Source organism: Anomaloglossus baeobatrachus, chromosome 5, assembly GCF_048569485.1.
Source record: "Anomaloglossus baeobatrachus isolate aAnoBae1 chromosome 5, aAnoBae1.hap1, whole genome shotgun sequence".
NCBI classification, from domain to species: Eukaryota; Metazoa; Chordata; class Amphibia; order Anura; family Aromobatidae; genus Anomaloglossus; species Anomaloglossus baeobatrachus.
Window position 1 is genome coordinate 22,897,675 of NC_134357.1, and position 21,078 is coordinate 22,918,752.

Here is a 21,078-nt window from a genome sequence, read left to right on the forward strand (position 1 = left end):
CCACCTATACAGTGTGTCCCCCCATATCCTGTCCACCGCCATTAACTTGAGAACGGCAGCAGCTATAGGCACATAAGTGGTGTCTAGGTATAGTAAAGTATCCATGCGCTACGCAATAAAACCACCTATAGCGCCACCTGGTGGAAAACAACAGAGTTATTATTTTTATCTCGAAAACGGAACGAGATAGAGAAAAAAAGTGAATTAAAAAATTGTAGGGCATCACCAATTCAATACGAATCGACACCTTGCATACAGAAATGCTATGATTAGAAGGTGTAAAACTCACAAGGCTGCGGACGTGAAGCAATACCTCATGGAGACCTTCCTACAAGTCATTGGGTATGGTGGCTGCATGGAGTGGCCTCCGCTCACCTGACCTGACCCCATTGGACTTCTTTCTGTGAGGTGACATCAAACAGCAGGTGTATGTGACCCCTCCACCAACATTGCAGGACCTACGACGACGTATCACAGATGCTTGTGCAAACGTGTCACCTACCATATTGCACAATGTGCAGCAAGATACAGTATGCTGTGCAGAGTCCAGATGTGCATTGCAGCTGACGGGGGCCACTAATGAGCGCCATATGCGTGAACAGCATTCAATGTTTTGGGGGGGGGGGGGTCATGGCTTTCATATCATAGCATTTCTGTATGCAAGGTGTCGATTTGTATTCAATTGATGATGTCCTACAACTTTGTAATTCACTTTTTTCCTCTATCTCGTTCCGTTTTTGAGATAAAAATGCTAACTCCGTTGTTTTCCACCAGGTGGCGCTATAGGTGGGTTCATTGCATAGCGCATGGCTATTTTACTATACCTAGACACCACTTCTATGCCTATAGCTGCTGCCGTTCTCAAGTTAATGGCGGTGGACAGGATATGGGTGGACACACTGTATATGCTGGCTGGACTATTCCATTAATGCCAGCTATAGCTTCTCTATACTGGCCTGGTGAGGTGGACAATTCCATTTATATCAATATATAATGTAGCGCGTGTCTGTGAGATAGGGGAAGGGGGGAGATGTTTCTGCAGGATTGTGAAAGCCGGACAAGATAGAATATCAAATATATAAAAATATCTTTTTTGAATAAACTTTAAATAAATAAACTAGACAAACAGTTCTTATGGTCCTGATCATTTGTATCGGGAGAAACAAGGCACTCCATTCTTATAATACGTCATATGCAGTGAATACGGTCCTGATGGCAAGGAGTGGATCCAGAGGTGTTCACATCTGCAGCGTGATCCAACGTTTTTCAAGACTTCTATTGTCCTAGTTTTCCCCCAAAAAAGAAACTTTCCTGAGATGTCCCAGCCACTATCAGGTCATGGCCTGATCATGTTTGGAGCAGAAGAGATGGAGCATATGGTGGACATCAACCATCGCCTTGTTTACTCCAGCGGATCCTGCGGCACCTTAACACCCGTCAGTTCTACGCTGTTGCGCTTCCCGGCAGGTTCTAGACGACTCTTTTTCTGAAACTGTTGGGCAATGTCTTCAAATGTCCGACCCTTTGTTTCCGGGACTTTGAAGAAGGTGAAGATGAAGAAGATGATCAAAAAGCCCATGAATATTAGGAAGACAAATGGACCGCATCCTTTCTGTAGTGTGGATAGAGGTGGGTAGAGGAAGAAAAAAAAGGAAATGTGTCAAGTTGAGAGAACACAATTATGGAGCTCGATCTTTTAATCCAAGAACCTCGTTACTAAAGAGATTTTACGTCAAAAGGTGAGACTTTTGATTGGGCTCTACCATGAGACAATGGAGTAGCCAACTCATGTCCAAAAAAATCTATCCGGTAGAGAAAAGCAAACAGATTTGCGGTACACAATTTTCATCTCTGGCTGGTTGCATACCCTTTGCCCCGCTATCGCTTTGAAGGTCCTGCCATGTCATGAGTGTAACGCTGCGTCTCTGCCTCCCCCCTCTTGCAGGGACATGCGTCGACTCACCACCGCGGCCGGCTCCCTCTATGCTGCCCAGCATCTCTGGTTGCTCCCCCACGTGGATTCCTCTTCCTAGGGAGTGCACACGCTGCTGCCCTTCTCTTAAAGGGCCACCTCGACACTCTCTGGAAGTGTCTCTCAGTCTATTGCTTAGAGGCACTGGGTATTTAGGGCAAGCTCCCACTAGGGGAGGCGCCTGTTCAATACCTTAGAGTCTGTTAGTCAGTTTGTTCTATCCAGTCAGTTGTCAGGTCACCTGTCCTGTTCTGTCTGATACCTGGTTCCCAGCCCATCCTCCCTGTTGACACCTGGGCAAGCCTGCCCTGCCCGTACCTAGTTCCCAGCCCATCCTGCCTGTTGGCACCTGGTTCCAGTCCCATCTTGCCTGTACCTGGCTACCAGCCCATCCTGCCTGTTGGCACCTGGTTCCAGTCCCAATCTTCCTGTACCTGGACTCTGCCTTCCCTGTTGGTACTAGAGAGTCTGTCTGCCCGTCCTGCCCTGACCATGCCATGTGACTTGATAGTGACTCTGCCTGTCCGTCTTGCCCTGTTGGTGCTTGAGACTCTGCCTGTGCTACCTGCCTTGAGCCAACCTGGTGGTCCCTGTCTGCACTTGAGACTCCTGTGTCTGCCCTGTCCTGGGGGTAAGCTGCCATAGTCCCTGTCCTCTACCTCACGGAAAGGGTAGGTCCGGGGTCTCACTGTGGTCCAGTAGGTCCACTTCAGCTCGTCGCAGCACCATCCACCCAGCGGCGAGCGTGATAATGAGGTTGTGTGAGGCCCTGCCTTGTCAAGATGTTGCATAAGTCATGACATCCTGGAGCCTACGAAGTGACAACAGCGCGCAGGGTATACCAGGCCGAGGATGCCAGACACAGTGGTTGCAAATGGACTGAACCAGAGGTTGCAACCGGGTAAGGCAAATATTTTTTTCATCCTTACTACCTAGTCATGTCCTAAGTTTGGACAGGGTATTGAATATGGTTCATCCACTCCTTGGTGAACAGCCCCCTCCACTATCTACACCACCTGACCAACCTACCTGTGCATAGGGAAACAACATGCCAACTAGGAAGTTTGCCGTCCAGTTGGAGCATCCAGATACAGCCATGGCTGCCGGCCGAGGACCTTGACTGAAGAGCTCAGCGACGATGAACCACGGAATGGGTCCTGGGCCGATCTCAAACAAAGCCACAAACCCAAAGACTGCCGCGATGCTGACGTAACTCCATCCTATTACCCGGCCATCGTCCTGGAACAACAGAATGAAGAATGAAAACGATATCACTGTCATCTATACCTTCCACTCAAGACATAGACGTGACTATGTTATATGGAATGTGTAGACTGGTGGCGGTGCTATTATTAGAAGGGGTCTGTCAGTATAGCATAGGTTGGTGATATCATTTTAGTCACTATACAGTGATGTAATTTGGGAACTGGAAATATTAATATTTAACCAGTGTACGGTGGTATTATTTAAGTACTGTATGGCTGTATTATTTAAACACTCTATGGTGGTTATTTGAGGATTGTTGAAGTAGTTCTTACTCCAATGAAAAGTTTGAGGATGGTTGAAGTAGTTGTTATTCCAATTAACAGTTTCTGGGATTCATTTTACATCGGTGAGAATTAAATATAATTAAATAATAATATATAATATATGTTATTATTGATGTAATTAATACCCACCGGGTGGTGATATTTTGAGCACTCTTTAGTGGTATTATGTAAGCACTGTATGGCGGTGTACAGTGCATTATGTATTTGGTAACTTCTTGGCATCGCCTCCCGTTTTCACTTTTTTACCTACATAATTTGACACCATTTACACTAACATATGATGTACTGAAACCTTTTTTTAATAATATTCACTGTGCGGCCAGTTAACATAGATCTGCGGGTCACAATTAGTACGTCGATACAGAATTTCCCACCATTGGACATGGACTATTCGGCCCCCTTGAATTTTCCAACCTTTTCCCACATTTCAGGCTTCAAACATAAAAATAAAAATGTTAATGTTCTGGTGAAGAATCAACAACAAGTGGGACACAATTGTGAAGTTGAACAAAATTTATTGCTTAATTTAAACTTTTTAAAAATGTAAATAACTGAAAAGTGGGGCGTGCAATATTATTCATCCCCTTTACTTTCAGTGCAGCAAACTCACTCCAGAGGTTCATTGAGGATCTCTGAATGATGCAATGTTGTCCTAAATGACTGATGATGATAAATATAAGCCCCTATGTGTAATCAAGTCTCTGTATAAATGTACCTGCTCTGTGATAGTCTCAGTATTCTGTGTAAAGCGCAGAGAGCTTCATGAAGACCAAGGAACACAACAGGCAGGTCCGTGATACTGTTGTGGAGAAGTGTAAAGCCGGATTTGGTTACAAAAAAATTTCCAAAACTTTAAAATCCCAAGAAGCAGTGTGCAAGCGATCATATTGAAATGGAAGGAGTATCATACCACCACAAATCTACCAAGACCCGGCCGTCCATCCAAACTTACATCTCAGACAAGGAGAAGACTGATCAGAGATGCAGCCGAGAGGCCCATGATCACTCTGGATGATCTGCAGAGATCTACAGCTGAGGTGGGAGAGTCTGTCCATAGGACAACAATCAGTCGTACACTGCACAAATCTGGCCTTTATGGAAGAGTGGCAAGAAGAAAGCCATTTCTCAAAGATATCCATAAAAAGTGTCGTTTAAAGTTTGCCACAAGCCACCTGGAGACACCAAATATGTGGAAGAAGGTGCTCTGGTCAGATGAAACCAAAATCGAACTATTTGGGCACAATGCCAAACGATATGTTTGGCGTAAAAGCAACACAGCTCAATACCCTGAACACACCATCCCCACTGTCAAACATGGTGGTGGCAGCATCATGGTTTGGGCCTGCTTTTCTTCAGCAGGGACAGGGAAGAGGGTTAAAATTGATGGGAAGATGGATGAAGCCAAATACAGGACCATTCTTGAAGAAAACCTGTTGGATTCTGCAAAAGACCTGAGACTGGGACCGAGATTTGTCTTCCAACAAGATAATGATCCCAAACATAAAGCAAAATCTAAAATGGAATGGTTCACAAATAAACATATCCAGGTGTTAGAATGGCCAAGTCACAGTCCAGACCTGAACCCAATCGAGAATCTGTGGAAAGAGCTGAAAACTGCTGTTCACAAACGCCTCCATCCAACCTCACTCAGCTCCAGCTGTTTACAAAGGAAGAATGGGCGAGAATTTCACCTCTCCATGTGCAAAACTGATAGACACATACCCCAAGAGACTGCAGCTGTAATCACAGCAAAAAGGGGCGCTACAAAGTATTAACTTACAGGGGATGAATAATATTGCACGCCCCAATTTCAAGCAATACATTTCGTATAACTTCACAATTGTGTCCACTTGTTGTTGATTCTTCACAAGAACATTAACATTTTTATGTTTGTTTGAAGCCTGAAATGTGAGAAAAGGTTGAAAAATTCAAGGGGGGCAAATACTTTTGCAAGGCACTGTATAATAGTGCAATACGTCTGTTTTAATTAGAGCATTAGCATAGCAGATATGGGGCCTCTAATAGATGTTGCGGTGTTTATTGACTGCGGCACCTTAGGTGTTAACTCTGCTCTTAACAGTTGATCTCTAGTCCTGGGAGTCACAAGTAGGTAACGAAGCCACATCCCCATAAAGCAGGCTCAACCAGTGAACCCGCTCCATACACGTACGTCACATACGTCACATGACTCCATGGGTTTGAGCGATACAAGACGCTATCGCTCGGACGTTGGGTTTTGGCATCATTTTGGCATCATTTTGGCAATTTCTGGTGATATGTTTTGGAATCTTTACTGTTATTTGTAATTTATAGTATTTTGACTAGTATCATATTTTCCCTGGTGATATACTAGAGTCTATATGCTTTGAGCTCCCCCTGGTGGTGGCAGCATGTAAAAAAGCCTATCCCAAATTTTGCCATTGGTCCTCATCATTTTAATGTGGGCCCCAGATATAAGGAAGATGAATAGCTAGGGGGAAATAATAAAATATTAGTCATAGTCTTACATTTAGTCTTAAGGAAATTGTCATAATTATTGCAAACACTGCCATTCCACCAAGACCAATAAGGTGCAGAGTCCGACGTCCAGCGCGCTCCACAATCAGGAGCTAGAAGAGATGACAATATTATTAACATTTATATATTTGTATATGGAGTACGGACGAGTGAGAATTCATCAATTTGCTCCAAACTGGCCAAAAAATTCAATTGACAGCACATATATTTGGCGTGAAATGAATGTAGATTATTTTGCTTTATTCTCCTGACCCCAGCCCATAATAAACAAATATAAAAAGAAATGAAAAAACTATATTCTCCCTGCTCTCAACTGTCCATTTGTCTTTTTAGGTCTGGTCGCCGATGGTCTACATTGGGCCATATATGGGCCATCTTCAGTTGGTCTACTTTGGGCCACCTTCAGATGGTCTACATTGGGCCACCTTCAGATGGTCTACATTGGGCCATCTTCAGGTGGTCTACGTTGGGCCATCGTCAGATGGTCTACATTGGGCCATCTACAGGTGGTCTACATTGGGCCGTCTACATTGGGCCATAATCAGGTGGTCTACATTGGGCCATCTTCAGGTGGTCTACATTGGGCCATCTTCAGGTGGTCTAAATTGGGCCATCTTCAGGTGGTCTACATTGGGCTATCTTCAGGTGGTCCAAATTGGGCCATCTTCAGGTGGTCTACATTTGGCCATCTTCAGGTGGTCTACATTTGGCCATCTTCAGGTGACCTACATTCGGCCATCTTCAGGTGGTCTACATTGGGCCATCTTCAGGTGGTCTACATTGGGCCATCTTCAGGTGGTCTACACTGGGCCATCTTCAGGTGGTCTACACTGGGCCATCTTCAGGTGGTCTACACTGGGCCATCCTCAGGTAGTCTATATTGGGCCATCTTTAGGTGGTCTACATTGGGCCATCTTCAGGTGGCTCAATGAAGACCACACTAGTAACGAAATCAAAGAAGACAAGTAAAATCCAAGTGAATATTATTATAGATTTATTTACTCTCCTGACTCTTCTGAATCCAACCCAACGTGTGTTTCGCAAAAAGAAAAATAGAATTTGGGCAAATTCAAATCTTTTGTGAAACTCATGATGAATTCAATTTGTCTCAAAGTGACAGGCATATCTCTAACATGGAGACATTTCCATTTCTGTAAAGCAGTACGTTCAAAATATGGGACAATACTCACCGATACAACGGTAAAAACAGTGTTGACCACGCCAGCACCAATAGTTGCATAAACCGGATTTGGAACATTTGCAGCCTTGAAGATATTTGTGGAATAGTAAAAGACCTGGTAATAAAAAAAAAAACAAGAAGAGTCAATCAGAGGCTGATAATGTAAAAGGAAAAAAGGCTAAAAAATAAGATTACTCACTGCATTAATGCCAGATAGCTGCTGCGAAAGCTGCAGAACGATGGCGATAATAATGGGCTGCCGGTACTGACTGGAGCGGAACAGTTCTATAAAGGACACGGGTTTCTCCTGTGCCATGCGGTGACCTTCTTCCTTCATCTCTTCAATGTCAGAAGCCACATCGTGAGTGCCCCGAAGGCTCCGAAGAACTAACATCAGATGTGAAGACATTAAAACAAAGTAGTGAGAAAGTTTCTCCAAACCTTATTTATCAAGTCAATAAAATGCAATGTGGCTTATCGTAAGACGGTGAGAGCATTGGATGTAAAATTGGGCAATGGGAGACAAACGTGGCCAACTTCTTACTGCAATACGTCTTTTATCATTTCTTTCTTGCAAGAGCCGTAACGTTTTTATTGTTTTTATTACTTTGCTATCACTATGCTTACTATCATTATGCTTCTTCTGACTGTTACTTATTCTACCACTCTTCTACTTCAACTATTATTACCATTACAACTTCTACTTCTTCTGATAATTAATATTTTTACTATCACTTCTACTAATACTACTTATTAATTATTAATTATTATTATTATTATTCCACTTCTACTACATCTAGTGATGAATCTACTTCTACCACCAATACTACAACTAACTCTCCTTCTGACTGCTACTAGTAGTTCTATCATTACAGCTACTACTTCTTCTGATACGACCTCCAACTACTTTTTTTCCACTACCAACACTACTTATTCTTATACTACTACGGTATGTATTCTTCAGCTACTAACACTACTATCACCATTCATTTTTCAATTTTATATTACTATCACTACTTACACTTATACTACTTGCATTGTTCTACACTACCACTTTTCCTCCTACCAGTCCGTCTCCTCCTATCAGTCCTTCTCCTCCTACTACCATTCCGTCTCCTCCTAATACCAGTCCGTCTACTCCTACTATCAGTCCGTCTCCTCCTCCTACCAGTCTATCTCCTCCTCCTATCAGTCCGTCTCCTCCTACCAGACCTTATTCTTCTACTACCAGTCCTTCTACTCCTACTCCTAATACCAGTCCTTCCCCTCCTCCTACCAGTCCTTCCCCTCCTCCTACCAGTCCTTCCTCTCCTCCTACCAGTCCTTCTCCTCCTAATACCAGTTTATATCCTACCAGTCCTTTTTTCCAATTACCAGTCCTTTTTCTCCTACTACCAGTCCTTCTCCTCCTACCAGTCCTTCTCCTCCTACTACCAGTCCGTCTTCTCCTATTACCAGTCCTTCTCTTAATACCAGTCTTTCTCCTAATACCAGTCCGTGTCCTCCCACTAGTTTTTCTCCTCCTACTACCAGTCCTTCTTGTCCTACTACCAGTCCTTCTCGTCCTACTACCAGTCCATCTCGTCCTATTACCAGTCCTTCTCATCCTACTACCAGTCCTTCTCGTCCTACTACCAGTCCATCTCGTCCTATTACCAGTCCTTCTCATCCTACTACCAGTCCTTCTCGTCCTACTACCAGTCCTTCTCGTCCTATTACCAGTCCTTCTCATCCTACTACCAGTCCTTCTCGTCCTGCTACCCAGTCCTTCTCCTCCTAATACTACCAGTCCTTCTTCTCCTACCACCAATCCTTCTCGTCCTACTACCAGTCCTTCTCCTCTTAATACCAGTCTTTCTCCTAATACCAGTTCGTGTCCTCCCATTAGTTTTTCTCCTCCTATTACCAGTCCTTCTCGTCCTACTACCAGTCCTTCTCGTCCTGCTACCCAGTCCTTCTCCTCCTATTACTACCAGTCCTTCTTCTCCTACCACCAATCCTTCTCGTCCTACTACCAGTCCTTCTCCTCCTAATACCAGTTGTTCTCCTCCTACTACCAGTGCTTCTCGTCCTACTACCAGTCCTTCTCGTCCTACTACCAGTCCTTCTCATCCTACTACCAGTCCTTATCCTTCGACTACATCCATCAGAATTCTCTTGATACTCACTGGTCTCCGCTTGTTCATGCTCCTTCTTTACAATCAGTAGATATCGGGGACTTTCTGGGCAGAACGGCAGCAGCCCGCACTGAAGGACCGACAGGAGAACAGTGAGACCCAGTAAGAGAGGCCAGAAGGTGGTTGACCCCAGGATCACTTCCAGCCCAAAAATCTGAAAGAGAGGATACCAATTATGATCTAAAATAGTTAGAAGAAAATGCACTCTTCCTAATCCATGTCCTATGTTATAAGTACACCTGATATCGGTATGTTCAGCCAACTTTAGCCTTGTGTTTTGTTTGGGGACCTTAAGAGGCGTAGGACTTGGAGGTCCTGAAAATTTCATCAGCCTCTCTAGATCCGATTTCTCACCACCATAAATCTTACAACTAATTGTGTAATTAGATTACGGTATGTATGGATGGATCTACTGTTATTTGGCGGCATTTATGTACAGAAGAAACAGTACTACACAGGTCTAAATATTACCTAACATACACTATAATAAATATATATATATATAATATATTATTGTATGGAAAGGGATGGATTATGGATTGAAACACGTGTATAGTATTTTATATTTGATGTACTGAGTGTATTATTGAGTCTCCATCTACTCCAAAAATGTCTATAACCAATTGCTGGGAAACCAAGTTCCAGCATGGCAACTCATGAGGGTGCTGATTTTTGAAAAATCAAAACTTTGACAAAAAATGTGAAAATTGTGCAATTTTCGAACTTTGAATTTTTATGACCTTAATAGTTATATCACACTAAATAGTTGATAAATAACATTTCCCACATGTCTATTTTGCACCAGCACCATTTTTTAAATATCTTGGTTTTTGGTTATGAAGTTAGAAGGGTTTATTTGCTGTGCAATTTCTCTTGAGTACACCGATACCCCATGTGGGGTGGAAAGCTACTGTTTGGGCACGGCAGAATTCAAAAGGGACGGAACGCCATTTGACTTTTTGAACACAAAATTATCTGGAATACAAAGCGGACGACATGTTGCGTTTGGAGAGCCTCTGATGCTCCTAAACAGCGTAAACCTCCACAAGTGACCCAATTTTGCAAACTAGACCCCTCAAGGAATTTACCTAGATGCGTAATGAGCACCTTGAATCCACAGGTGCTTCACAGAATTTTATGACGTTGCACTGTCAAAATAAGAAACTACATTTTTGCCACAAAAATGTTGCTTAAGCCCCAAATTTTCACAAGGGTAAAAGGAGAAAATGCACCACACAGTTTGTTGTGCAATTTCTCCTGAGTACAACAATACCCTATAAGTGGTGGAAAACTGCTGTTTGGCGCACAGGAAGAGAGGGAGCTTGATTTGACTTTTGGAGCTCAAAATTGGCTGAAATCGTTAGTGAAAGCCATGTCGCATTTCTAGAGCCCCTTATGTGCCTAAATAGTGGAGCTCTCCCACAAGTGACCCCATTTTGGAAATTAGACCCTTCAAGGAATTTATATAGATGTGTGGTGAGCACCTTGAACCCCTTGGGGCTTGACAGTATTTTAGAACATTGACCTGTGAAAATGAAAAAAAAAAAAATTTTTGCCACAACATTGTAGCTTTAGCCCCAAATTTTTCTCTTTTACAGGGTAACAGGAGAAAATGTATCATACAATTTGTTGTGCAATTTCTCCTGAGTAAAGTGTCTACTCTTTTGGCACATGGCAGGGCTCAGAAGGGAAGGAGTATTATTTAAAATTTGGAGCACCAGTTTGGCTGGACTCACATATGAAGAGCCCCTGACATGCCAAAACAGCAGAAACCCCCACAAGTGACTCATTTTGGAAACTACACCACTCACATTTTTAACCCTCAGGCAAATCACACAATTGTATAAAATTGGGCTGAGTATATGTAAAATTCTCAGATTTTAAAATAAAATGTTGCTTGAAAAGAGTAAAAGGAGAAAACAAACACTACAGTTTTTTCTGGAGTTCGTCAATAGACTATATGTGGTTGAAAACTACTTTTGAGGCACAGTGCAAAGCTCAGAATGGAAAGAGCGCCATACTGGAGTTCAGATTTTGCTTTTATGGTTTGAGGATGCAGGAACCCCTGAGGTGCCAGAAAAGCTTAATCCCTATAAGTCATGCCATTTTACAAACTACACCCCTCAATTAATTAATCTAGGGGAGCAGTGAGTTAATTAGCACAGTTGTTGTTGCAAAATTAAAATTGCAAATATGGTATTGTAGTGCCCATACATTGTGCCCTGATTGTGCTTTTGGAAAAAACGTAACCAAAAGTTAAGTGGTCTCTGCTCAATACTGTATTTAGAAACATGTTGACGCTAACTGCGTTTTAGGCACACTGTGGCTCAGAAGGGATGGGGGCATTTTGGATTTGGGAGTGCAGATTTGACTGGATGTCTTTTGGGGGGTTGGAGAAAGAGGTGCCGTGGTGGTCTTCAGAGCCTTTGCACTACCCCCTATATTTTCATTAACAGATGAAGGAGTGGTGACTTGTTTTATTTTTGTGGAATGAGTCTAAGCTTTTACTGGGAACATTTTACATGACATTTTGAATGACATTTATCCTGTGCCTCACGCTTATCACTTACATTAGGGTTTACATCTCAATCTCAGAATTATGTGTTTCAGATGAAACGCTCGACAAATCCATTCAACAATGATGCAACAGAGTTACTTTGGGGTCTGACCTATGTTCGGTCAGAAGTGCAAAAACTATGGCTGACCGCACTTTCACAAACTTTTTAAAAGACGGACATTGCCAGATCATAGGCCAGAGACAGTCCAAAATGACTTCTGCCTCATTATAATGAATGTTCCATCGGGGGTGTTGTCTGAATCACATATTTCAGAGATTTATATGGAAACCTTATGTAAGCGCTCAGAGTAGGGCGCAGGATAAATGTGAGCCGAGCCTTACTGCGATCTTTGGGAGAAAGAATGAACAAATCAACAGCAGGTCAAGAACTGTATTATTTATTTTTTACGCCGTTCACCATGTGGTATAAGTGATTAGGCGGCTTTATTCTTTGGGTCTGTGCAATTACTGCAAAATCAAATTTATATTGGGTTTTTATGTTTGCCTGCTATCACGCACGAAAACAACGCTTTAAAAAAGTTTTTGCATCTCAATATTTTGAGAGCTATAAATTTTCTATATTCCTGCCGACAGAGTTGATTTTTTTATTTGTATCATTTTGGGACACAACATTTTTGATCGATTTCTATTCCGATTTTTGGGAGGCAGAATGAACAAAAACCAACAATTCAAGGATTTTTTTTAAGCCGAGTGATAAGTGATAAGACAGGTTTATTTTTTGGGTCAGTACAATTACAGAGATACCACATTTATATCATTTTTTTATGTTTTTCCTCTTTTACACAATAAAAACAATTTTATAGAAACAAGAAGTTTTTGCATCGCTGTCTTCTGAGAGCTAGAACTTTTTTTATTTTTTCGCTGACTGTGCTGACTTGTTCCAGCTATACCATTTTTATTTACATTTCACTTTTTGATCGCGTTTTATCCCACTTTTTGTTTGGCAGTATGATGAAAAAGCAGTGTTTTATGACACTTTTTTTTACTGTTTATTGAAGGGGTAAATAGTGTGACAATTTTATATATGGGGTCATTCATGACATACCGATAACAAATATTTGTACTTTTTTGTTTATTTTTGTTTTTATATTATTATTATTTATATTATTATTTTATATTATTATTTGTTTTTATATTAATATACGTATTTATTGGTATATATATATATATATATATATATATATATATATATATATTTATTATTATTTTTTTTTTATTTCTTTTTTATTTTTTTTTATTTATTTATTTATTTTTCTTGTTCTTTATTTTGTGATTATTTTTTTTTTACAATTTTTTTTTTTTACTTAGTCCCTCTATGAGACTTTAACTTTTATTACGCTGATCGCTGGTATTATGCATTGCTATGCACAAGCATGGAAGTGCATTACACCTGTCAATGTTTGGCCTCCTTCACACGTCCGTGTTACCGGTACATGTGGTGTCAAGAAACACGGCGACATGATATCCGTGTGTCATCAGTGTGACACGTACAAGAGAAAACACATCACTTAAAAGAAAAATAATTTTTATACTCACCTGTCTCCGGCACTGCCGTTGCTTCCGGATCCTGCTCATTATGCTCATGAATATTCACTGCATAGACTACGGACCCGGAAGTAACAGCAGCGCCGGAGACAGCAGTATCAGAGACAGATAAGTATACAAGTTCATTCTGTTCATGTGCCATCCAGATGGCACAAGAATAGCACATGAACAGCACCAGGAACACAAACAAACGGACACATAAACACACCTACACCACACACCATGCAAAACGTTAGTTTTTTTTAATGGATATGTGAAGGAGGCCTAATGCCAGCTTTACACGCTGCAATGTATCTTACGATGTCTCGGCGGGGTCACGTCAGTGACGCACATCCGGCATCGTAAGGTACATTGTAGTGTGTGACAGGTATGTGCGATTGCGATTGAACGGTAAAACGTTCATCACACGCACGTCGTTCATTGCTCATGGATTGAACGTCAGATTGTTCATCGTACCCGGGGTAGCGCATCTATTGGCCGGCTGCCGCGTGACGTCGATGTGACGCCGAACGTCCCTCCCACTCCAGGAAGTGGACGTTTGCTGCCCACATCGAGGTCATATGGAAGGTAAGTACGTCTGAGGGGGGTTACTCGTATGTGCAGCACGTTCAACAAAGTGAACGTGCCGAACATACGATGGGGGCGTTGCAAATCGCCTACGATATCGTATGCGAAATTGCAACGTGTAAAGCAGGCTTTAGGCTGACATATCACCTGTTAGACCCTGCTACAGGCTGGGTCTAACAGGCCACCATATGTAGAAGACCCGGAGGTCATCATTTGACCTCCAGCTGCTATGACAACCCTCGGCTCCCATGTAATCATATTGCGAGGTGCCGAAAAGGTGAGAGAAGGAGCGCATTCACTCTTCCAAACTGATATATGCCGCAATCGCTATTGATTGTGGCATCTAGAAGACAGCACAGGGATAACATCATCATGAGGCTCTGAGCCATTAAGGTCCGATGATGTTGCCGGTCAGAACTAGCATTCTCTTGGTGTGTGCAGGACTTTGGGGGTCCCAATCCCAGCCAGACCGCCGACCATAAACAAATGTGTACAATTCCCTGAAAGCGCCAACGGTAAACAGGTTAATATCCAAGAAAACCATTTTAGGCCAATGATTTGACTTTTAAGGCCAACCAACCTGCGCTATCAATATTCCCACCACGATGCCAAGCTGGTTCAGTGTGCCCAGAGCTCCTCGGTAAGCAGTCGGCGCCAGCTCTCCAATATACATGGGTACCAAACCGGTGCAGAATCCAGAAAATATTCCAATGATGAATCTTCCAATAATGAGCATCTCGAATGACCACGCAATCTTCGAGAGGGCCATTAAGGCTCCCCCTACCAAGGCGGCGATGTTGACCAACAGCATTGAATTCCTCCTGGTAAAGAGAACGTGATCAGATCAATCAATGGCGTCAAAATCAACTGGAGTCGGTCATGAAAACGGAGGCGAATAACACCTAAAACTGTGGCAATCTACTGGAGCTGGAGGGTTGGGTCAATTGGCCCCGAATTGCGGTTCAGTTGGCTCCAAAAAACCGGCACACTTGCCTCTGCCGCATTTATATAGCGGTTTATTGCTCGACAAGGATTGTGCAGTGACGGTATCCCACTCTCACCTGCCAAAGCGGTTTGCGAAATATCCAACAGACAGAGATCCAAACATCCCCCCGACGGAGAATATAGCCACGGAGAGGGACCAGAGGGAGGTGAGCATGCCCTCCGACATGGGCTTCCCATAGCGATGGAGGTTCGTGTTGTTATAGAAGGCTCTGATGATCTATGAGAAAACAAGACACAAACCCTTTATAGAAAAGCAGAATGTTAGCAGATAAAATCAAAGCGGCATCTTTCTTTTCAACAATTGACTGGAGCTTGTAAGCTAAAATCAACACCAACTCGCCAACGCTTTCCAGGATAATATCATTTTATGCTTTTCTTACTTAAAAAACTGAAATCGAGACTATTGTATCATTGGATGAAGTGTGAGGGGAAACAGCCAAATATAGTGTAAAGTATAACTAGATATTGCTGCCATACTGTGCAAAAAATAATGATGTAAACAATATAATGCACAGCACTGAATTAATACCATCATACCCTGTACACTTAAATATATCTCTACATAAAACATGCCATTATATACTGTACACACACAAGAAAAGTCTTTAGGAATAATACACCTACTATATAGTGTGTGAAAAGAAATAATACTACTATAGAGTATATGCATTTAAATAATACTACTATATAGTGAGTGCATATAAATAATATTACTATATAGTGTGTACATAAATAATACTATTATATAGTGTGCACATAAATAATATTATTGTATAGTGAGTGCATATAAATAATACTACTATTATAGTGTGTGCACATAAATAATACTATTATATAGTATGTGCATATAAATAATACTACTATATAGTGTGTGTGCATATAAATAATACTACTATATAGTGTGTGCATATAAATAATACTACTATATAGTGCGTGAATATAAATAATGCTACTATATAGTGTGGGCATATAAATAATACTACTATATAGTGTGTGCATATAAATAATACTACTATATAGTGTCTACATATAAATAATACTACTATATAGTGTGCGCATATAAATAATACTACTATATAGTGTGTGCATATAAATAATACTACTATATAGTTTGTGCATATAAATAATACTACTATATAGTGTGTGAATATAAATAATGCTACTATATAGTGTGTGCATATAAATAATACTACTATATAGTGTGTGCATATAAATAATACTACTATATAGTGTCTGCATATAAATAATACTACTATATAGTGTGCGCATATAAATAATACTACTATATAGTGTGTGCATATAAATAATGCTACTATATAGTGCATGAACATAATTAATGCTACTATATAGTGTGTGCATATAAATAATATTACTATATAGTGCGTGAATATAAATAATGCTACTATATAGTGCATGAATATAATTAATGCTACTATATAGTGTGTGCATATAAATAATGCTACTATATAGTGTGTGAATATAAATAATGCTACTATATAGTGTGTGAATATAAATAATACTACTATATAGTGTATGCACATACATAATACTACTATAAAGTGTATGAATATAAATAATGTTATTAGTGAGTGCATATAAATAATACTGCTACATACTGTGTGAATATAAATAATGCTACTATATAGTGTGTATATATATATATATATAGATAGATAGATAGATAGATAGATAGATAGATAGATAGATAATACTACTATTGAGCATGAATATAATTAATGCTACTATATAGTGTGTGCATATAAATAATGCTACTATATAGTGTGCGAATATAAATAATACTACTATATAGTGTATGCACATACATAATACTACTATAAAGTGTATGAATATAAATAATGTTATTAGTGAGTGCATATAAATAATACTGCTACATACTGTGTGAATATAAATAATGCTACTATATAGTGTATATATATATATATATATATATATATATATATATATATATAGATAGATAGATAATACTACTATATAGTGTGTGCATATATAATCCTACTATATACCGGTAGTGTGTGCATATATAATCCTACTATATAGTGTGTGCATATCAATAATATTACTACATAGTATGTGCATATAAATAATACTACTATATAGTGCAGATAAATGACACTGCAATATACTGTTTATGTATTACACTATATATATTCATATATAATTCTGTTATACTGTACAACATACAGGGTAACACACAGAGCACCGTACACATCAGACCCTGTTTGTATCATATTAATGGTCTGTTTCTTGTACAGTTCCAAAACAGTTGGCCACGGTGTAAAATGGAAAGAAGTAACAATGCAATGATTTGAAAATCTCTTCTCTCCGTATTTCGTTCACAGAAAGACATAGAACAGATCAGAAGTTGACTGTTGGACATTTTACCATTTCAACTGAAAAAAAACCCCATTAATTTAGAAACACATTTCAGAAAATTTTTTGAAGAAGGTTAACAATGTTCTGTGGTCGGATGGATCAAAATGTTACATTCTTTATGGAAACCATGGATGTGGTGTCCCATAGACTCAGGAGGAGAGGGACCTTCCAGCTTGTTATCAGTGCACAGTTCTGTATCTCTGATGGTTGGGGCTGCACTGGTGCCTATAACATGAGCAGATTACACATGAAGGACACCATCGATGTGTGACGCCCTGGGCAAGCCAGGGGTCACAGGTCACAACATCACCACACCCCACACTCCCTACAAGAACACCGTAGTCAAAACACAAACCCTTGTTGCCCTTCTCCAGGGGCTGATGATCACACCAGGGGGTGGAGCCAGGCGGTTGGTCTCCACCCACCGAGGAGTTCACAGTCCTGGAGGCGGGAAAACGAACAGTTTAGTTTGAGAGGAGTTGAGGAGTGGAAGTGAGAGCAGTGAAGTGGCAGTAGAGCAACCAAAAACTGACTGAGAGCGTCCGGGTGTGTGCCCCGGATGAGACAGCAAGGTTGACAGACGGCGGTGACCGTCTGCAGTGGAGGCTGATCGGAGTTGCCGAAAGGACCGTGGACGGGTGGTGGCCCGGCCGTACCGGAGCGGTACACAAAGTGAGGCCAGCACCATTGGCAGGGGCCTTTCGGATCCCGGCAAGGCTTGGAGTCACCGTACAATTTGCCAAATCCGTCAGTGAAGGGGACCTCCTGGGTCTCTAAACAGCAATGTCCCGATTGAAGGCAAAGGTCCAACCGTGAGAGAGGGACACCGCCACCACCAAGGCACCAGTACCTCAGGGCCAGCGCCTGCGGGCAAAGAGGGGCTCCTCCGGCCCATATCCAAGCCGGGGAGCGGGTTACCGGTGGGAACCCATCGCTAACAACAACCGTATTTAGGTGCAGGGAAGAGACAGTCACCGCTAACTTGCAGGGAACATCAGCACCGCAGCCGTCCGAGGGACCCGTCCATCCAGCCGCTTGTTTACCGTGAATTGTGTCATCATCCTTGGGCTGAGTGAGTACCTCCGTGCCGTGCGGCACAGCGCTGCCCCTGCGTCCCTGCACCTCAACAGGCCCCCATAACCCGCCTGTCATCCATCCCAACCCCATCACCGGGCCCCGGGACAGCCAGCCCCCTGCCCACGGAGGGGAGAATCACCAACTCAGCTGCTCCCTGTCACCGCTCCCGGGATCCCCGTACAGAGCAGCGGTGGTGGCACCAGAATCACCACAACCGTGGGTGGCGTCACGGACATTAATCAAATCCCCCACCAACAATCAGCCCCATTCACTCACGGGCGAGGAGCGCCGCTCGAGTCCCCGGGATCCGGCCCATCGCTTGAGCCACCGAGCAGCAGTAGCCGCAGAGCAGCGGCGGCCGGGCCCAAGCTGTGGGAGAGCGCAGCGTTGTCACCCTCCTCCCCGCCCACGACAACTTGGCATCACGAACAGGATCCTACCGCTCTGCCGTCTGGTAGAGGTGCGCCTTGTTACCGCCGGAGGTGTCCGGCCGGAAAATTTGGAAAGCCGCCATCTTGGGCGCGAAAAAGTCCCGCTCGAGCGTCTTCTCGAGTAATGGAGGCGCGAAGGCCAAAACCCCAACCCGATAGAGGAGGAGCCGGAAAGAGGCTAAGGGGGACGAAATGGCGACTGATCGCATGTAGCCATGGCTATAAAAGCGGGGACGCCAGGACTCTGCAGCGATACTGTGTTCCTGGAAGCCTTTATTGCCAAAATGCACAGTCCGACTACCAACGAGGACGCTCTCACACCTGGCACGGCGATGTGGCTGAGGGACCGGACCATTCCACTGAGTAACTGTCTGCAGGCCCACATGCAGCTCCTCCTAGAGGAGTGGGAGACCGACATGGCGGACGTGGTGGCTGCTATGCGGAGGCGCGAGATGGAAGAGGATTCGGAGGAGCGGGTAAGGGACCCACGCCCCTGTATTCCCGAGGGATCAGCCGCTGCGGCTGAGGAGCCCGGCCTGCACCCGCTCATTCTGCCTTCCGTCCCGCTACCCGCGTTAGCTGCCGCCGCCCCGCCACTAGGCCCACTACCCCCGCAACCGGTAGCGAAACCCTGCCACACCGCCCCGGCGGATCAGCCGGTTGCAGACGCTCAGGAGTCCCCTGAATCGCTTCCGTGGGAGCCGCTGGGACCATGGCCCCTGGATGAAGAGATGCCAGAAGCCCCAGCCGCGATTACGCCGGATCCCGAGCCCGGGACCGTGGCCTGGATGAAGGCCCGAGTGATAGAGTTCCACCAGAGCCAGCAGAGTCAGATACTCCTTATGATGGAGCAGTGGACCAACGAAGTGGAAGCGCTGGTTGCAACCGCCCCAATGTATGTGAAGGGAGTAGATGCAACGGAGCCAATGGGTAGCCCACGTCCCCATGTCCTACCAGGACCGGCCACTGCGGCTGGGGGGCCCGGCCCTGTCTCGGCCCTCGTATCATCCCTACCCTCATTCTTGGAGTGCCTCAGCGTTAACCAACCTGACCTACTGCCCCACACTGCCACCGAAGGACCAGATGTGCTGGATGCTGGAGGCCTGGAGGCTGCGGCAACTGGCGGCAACCCGCCTGACGCAGAGACAAGTGAACGTGACTCCAGCTCCGATGCTGAGCCTACCCCTGAAGGTGCGGCGGCAAGTGAGCGTCCCCGCTATGAAGGGGACCCAGTGGTTTTCTACACCCTGCGCACCGGTGGGAACGGATACCGGGCGCCCCTGTCACAACGGGCATGTCAGTGCTTGTTTGATATGCTGGTGGCAGAGGATGGGTCCGCCTCAGCTGAAGAATCGGAGTAAGGGCAGCGGAGCACCGTTGTCACCGTCCCCGTTGGGACCAAAAGTGTGTTTGTGTTGAAAAGTTTTAAAAGTTTGAAAATGAAAGTGAATGATTACCGAACAGTAACCTGATTACCCAACCGTGATTTGCAACCGGCCGTTGCCGGCACCGTTGTCCCCGTGGGGACCACTTAAAAAGTTTTTGCATAGGAACTCCTATGGACAAGCCCGAGAACTTGCAGGGCAACCACAAACTCAGTGGCTTGTAAATAAGTTCCGTTACCGTTTCCGCAATTGCCGCCTCCGGAGAGGCAGATTGGAGGGAGGGCCCGCAGTGGAGCAGGCTGGGGCCCAGCCACCACAGGAACCGGTGGCTACCCTCTGGGGGTTCCAGGGGCTCCCCATGGACGTGGGTCCCCTGGAAAGGACAGATCCCGCTCGGGTAACTTGGTGCAGGACTGGGGTCAAGGGGTGCTGCCTGTTTCTTAGGGGCAGCATCAGGGCCAGGTTACTTGGGTGGGTGAGAGCGGAAGCCGTAACCGTTAACCGTTTGAAACCGTTTAAGAAAAGTGCCTCCCGTTGTGGGATGATGTTACTATACTTGTATGTGTTTATTATCTTTTTCAGAAAAATAAAACCGGTGTTCGACGGGCAGCCCGAGGATGGTCTGCGTTTTGCTAAGGGGGAATGTGACGCCCTGGGCAAGCCAGGGGTCACAGGTCACAACATCACCACACACCCCACA

At 43.7% G+C, this 21,078-nt stretch overlaps 1 protein-coding gene across 1 annotated transcript in view; it reads right to left on the bottom strand.

The window, feature by feature from the left end:
• Positions 1–836: 836 nt before the first annotated feature.
• Positions 837–21,078, bottom strand: part of LOC142313219 (solute carrier family 2, facilitated glucose transporter member 3-like) — a 43,307-nt gene continuing 23,065 nt past the window's right edge. The window contains exons 3-10 of the mRNA XM_075352200.1: positions 15,148–15,308; positions 14,667–14,907; positions 9,388–9,550; positions 7,419–7,606; positions 7,230–7,334; positions 6,030–6,131; positions 3,002–3,211; positions 837–1,612 (exon numbers count right to left, since the gene is read on the bottom strand). Of these exons, the coding sequence (XP_075208315.1) occupies positions 1,403–1,612; positions 3,002–3,211; positions 6,030–6,131; positions 7,230–7,334; positions 7,419–7,606; positions 9,388–9,550; positions 14,667–14,907; positions 15,148–15,308 (1,380 nt within the window). The 3' untranslated portion in view covers positions 837–1,402. The remainder of the gene's footprint in view (positions 1,613–3,001; positions 3,212–6,029; positions 6,132–7,229; positions 7,335–7,418; positions 7,607–9,387; positions 9,551–14,666; positions 14,908–15,147; positions 15,309–21,078) is intronic.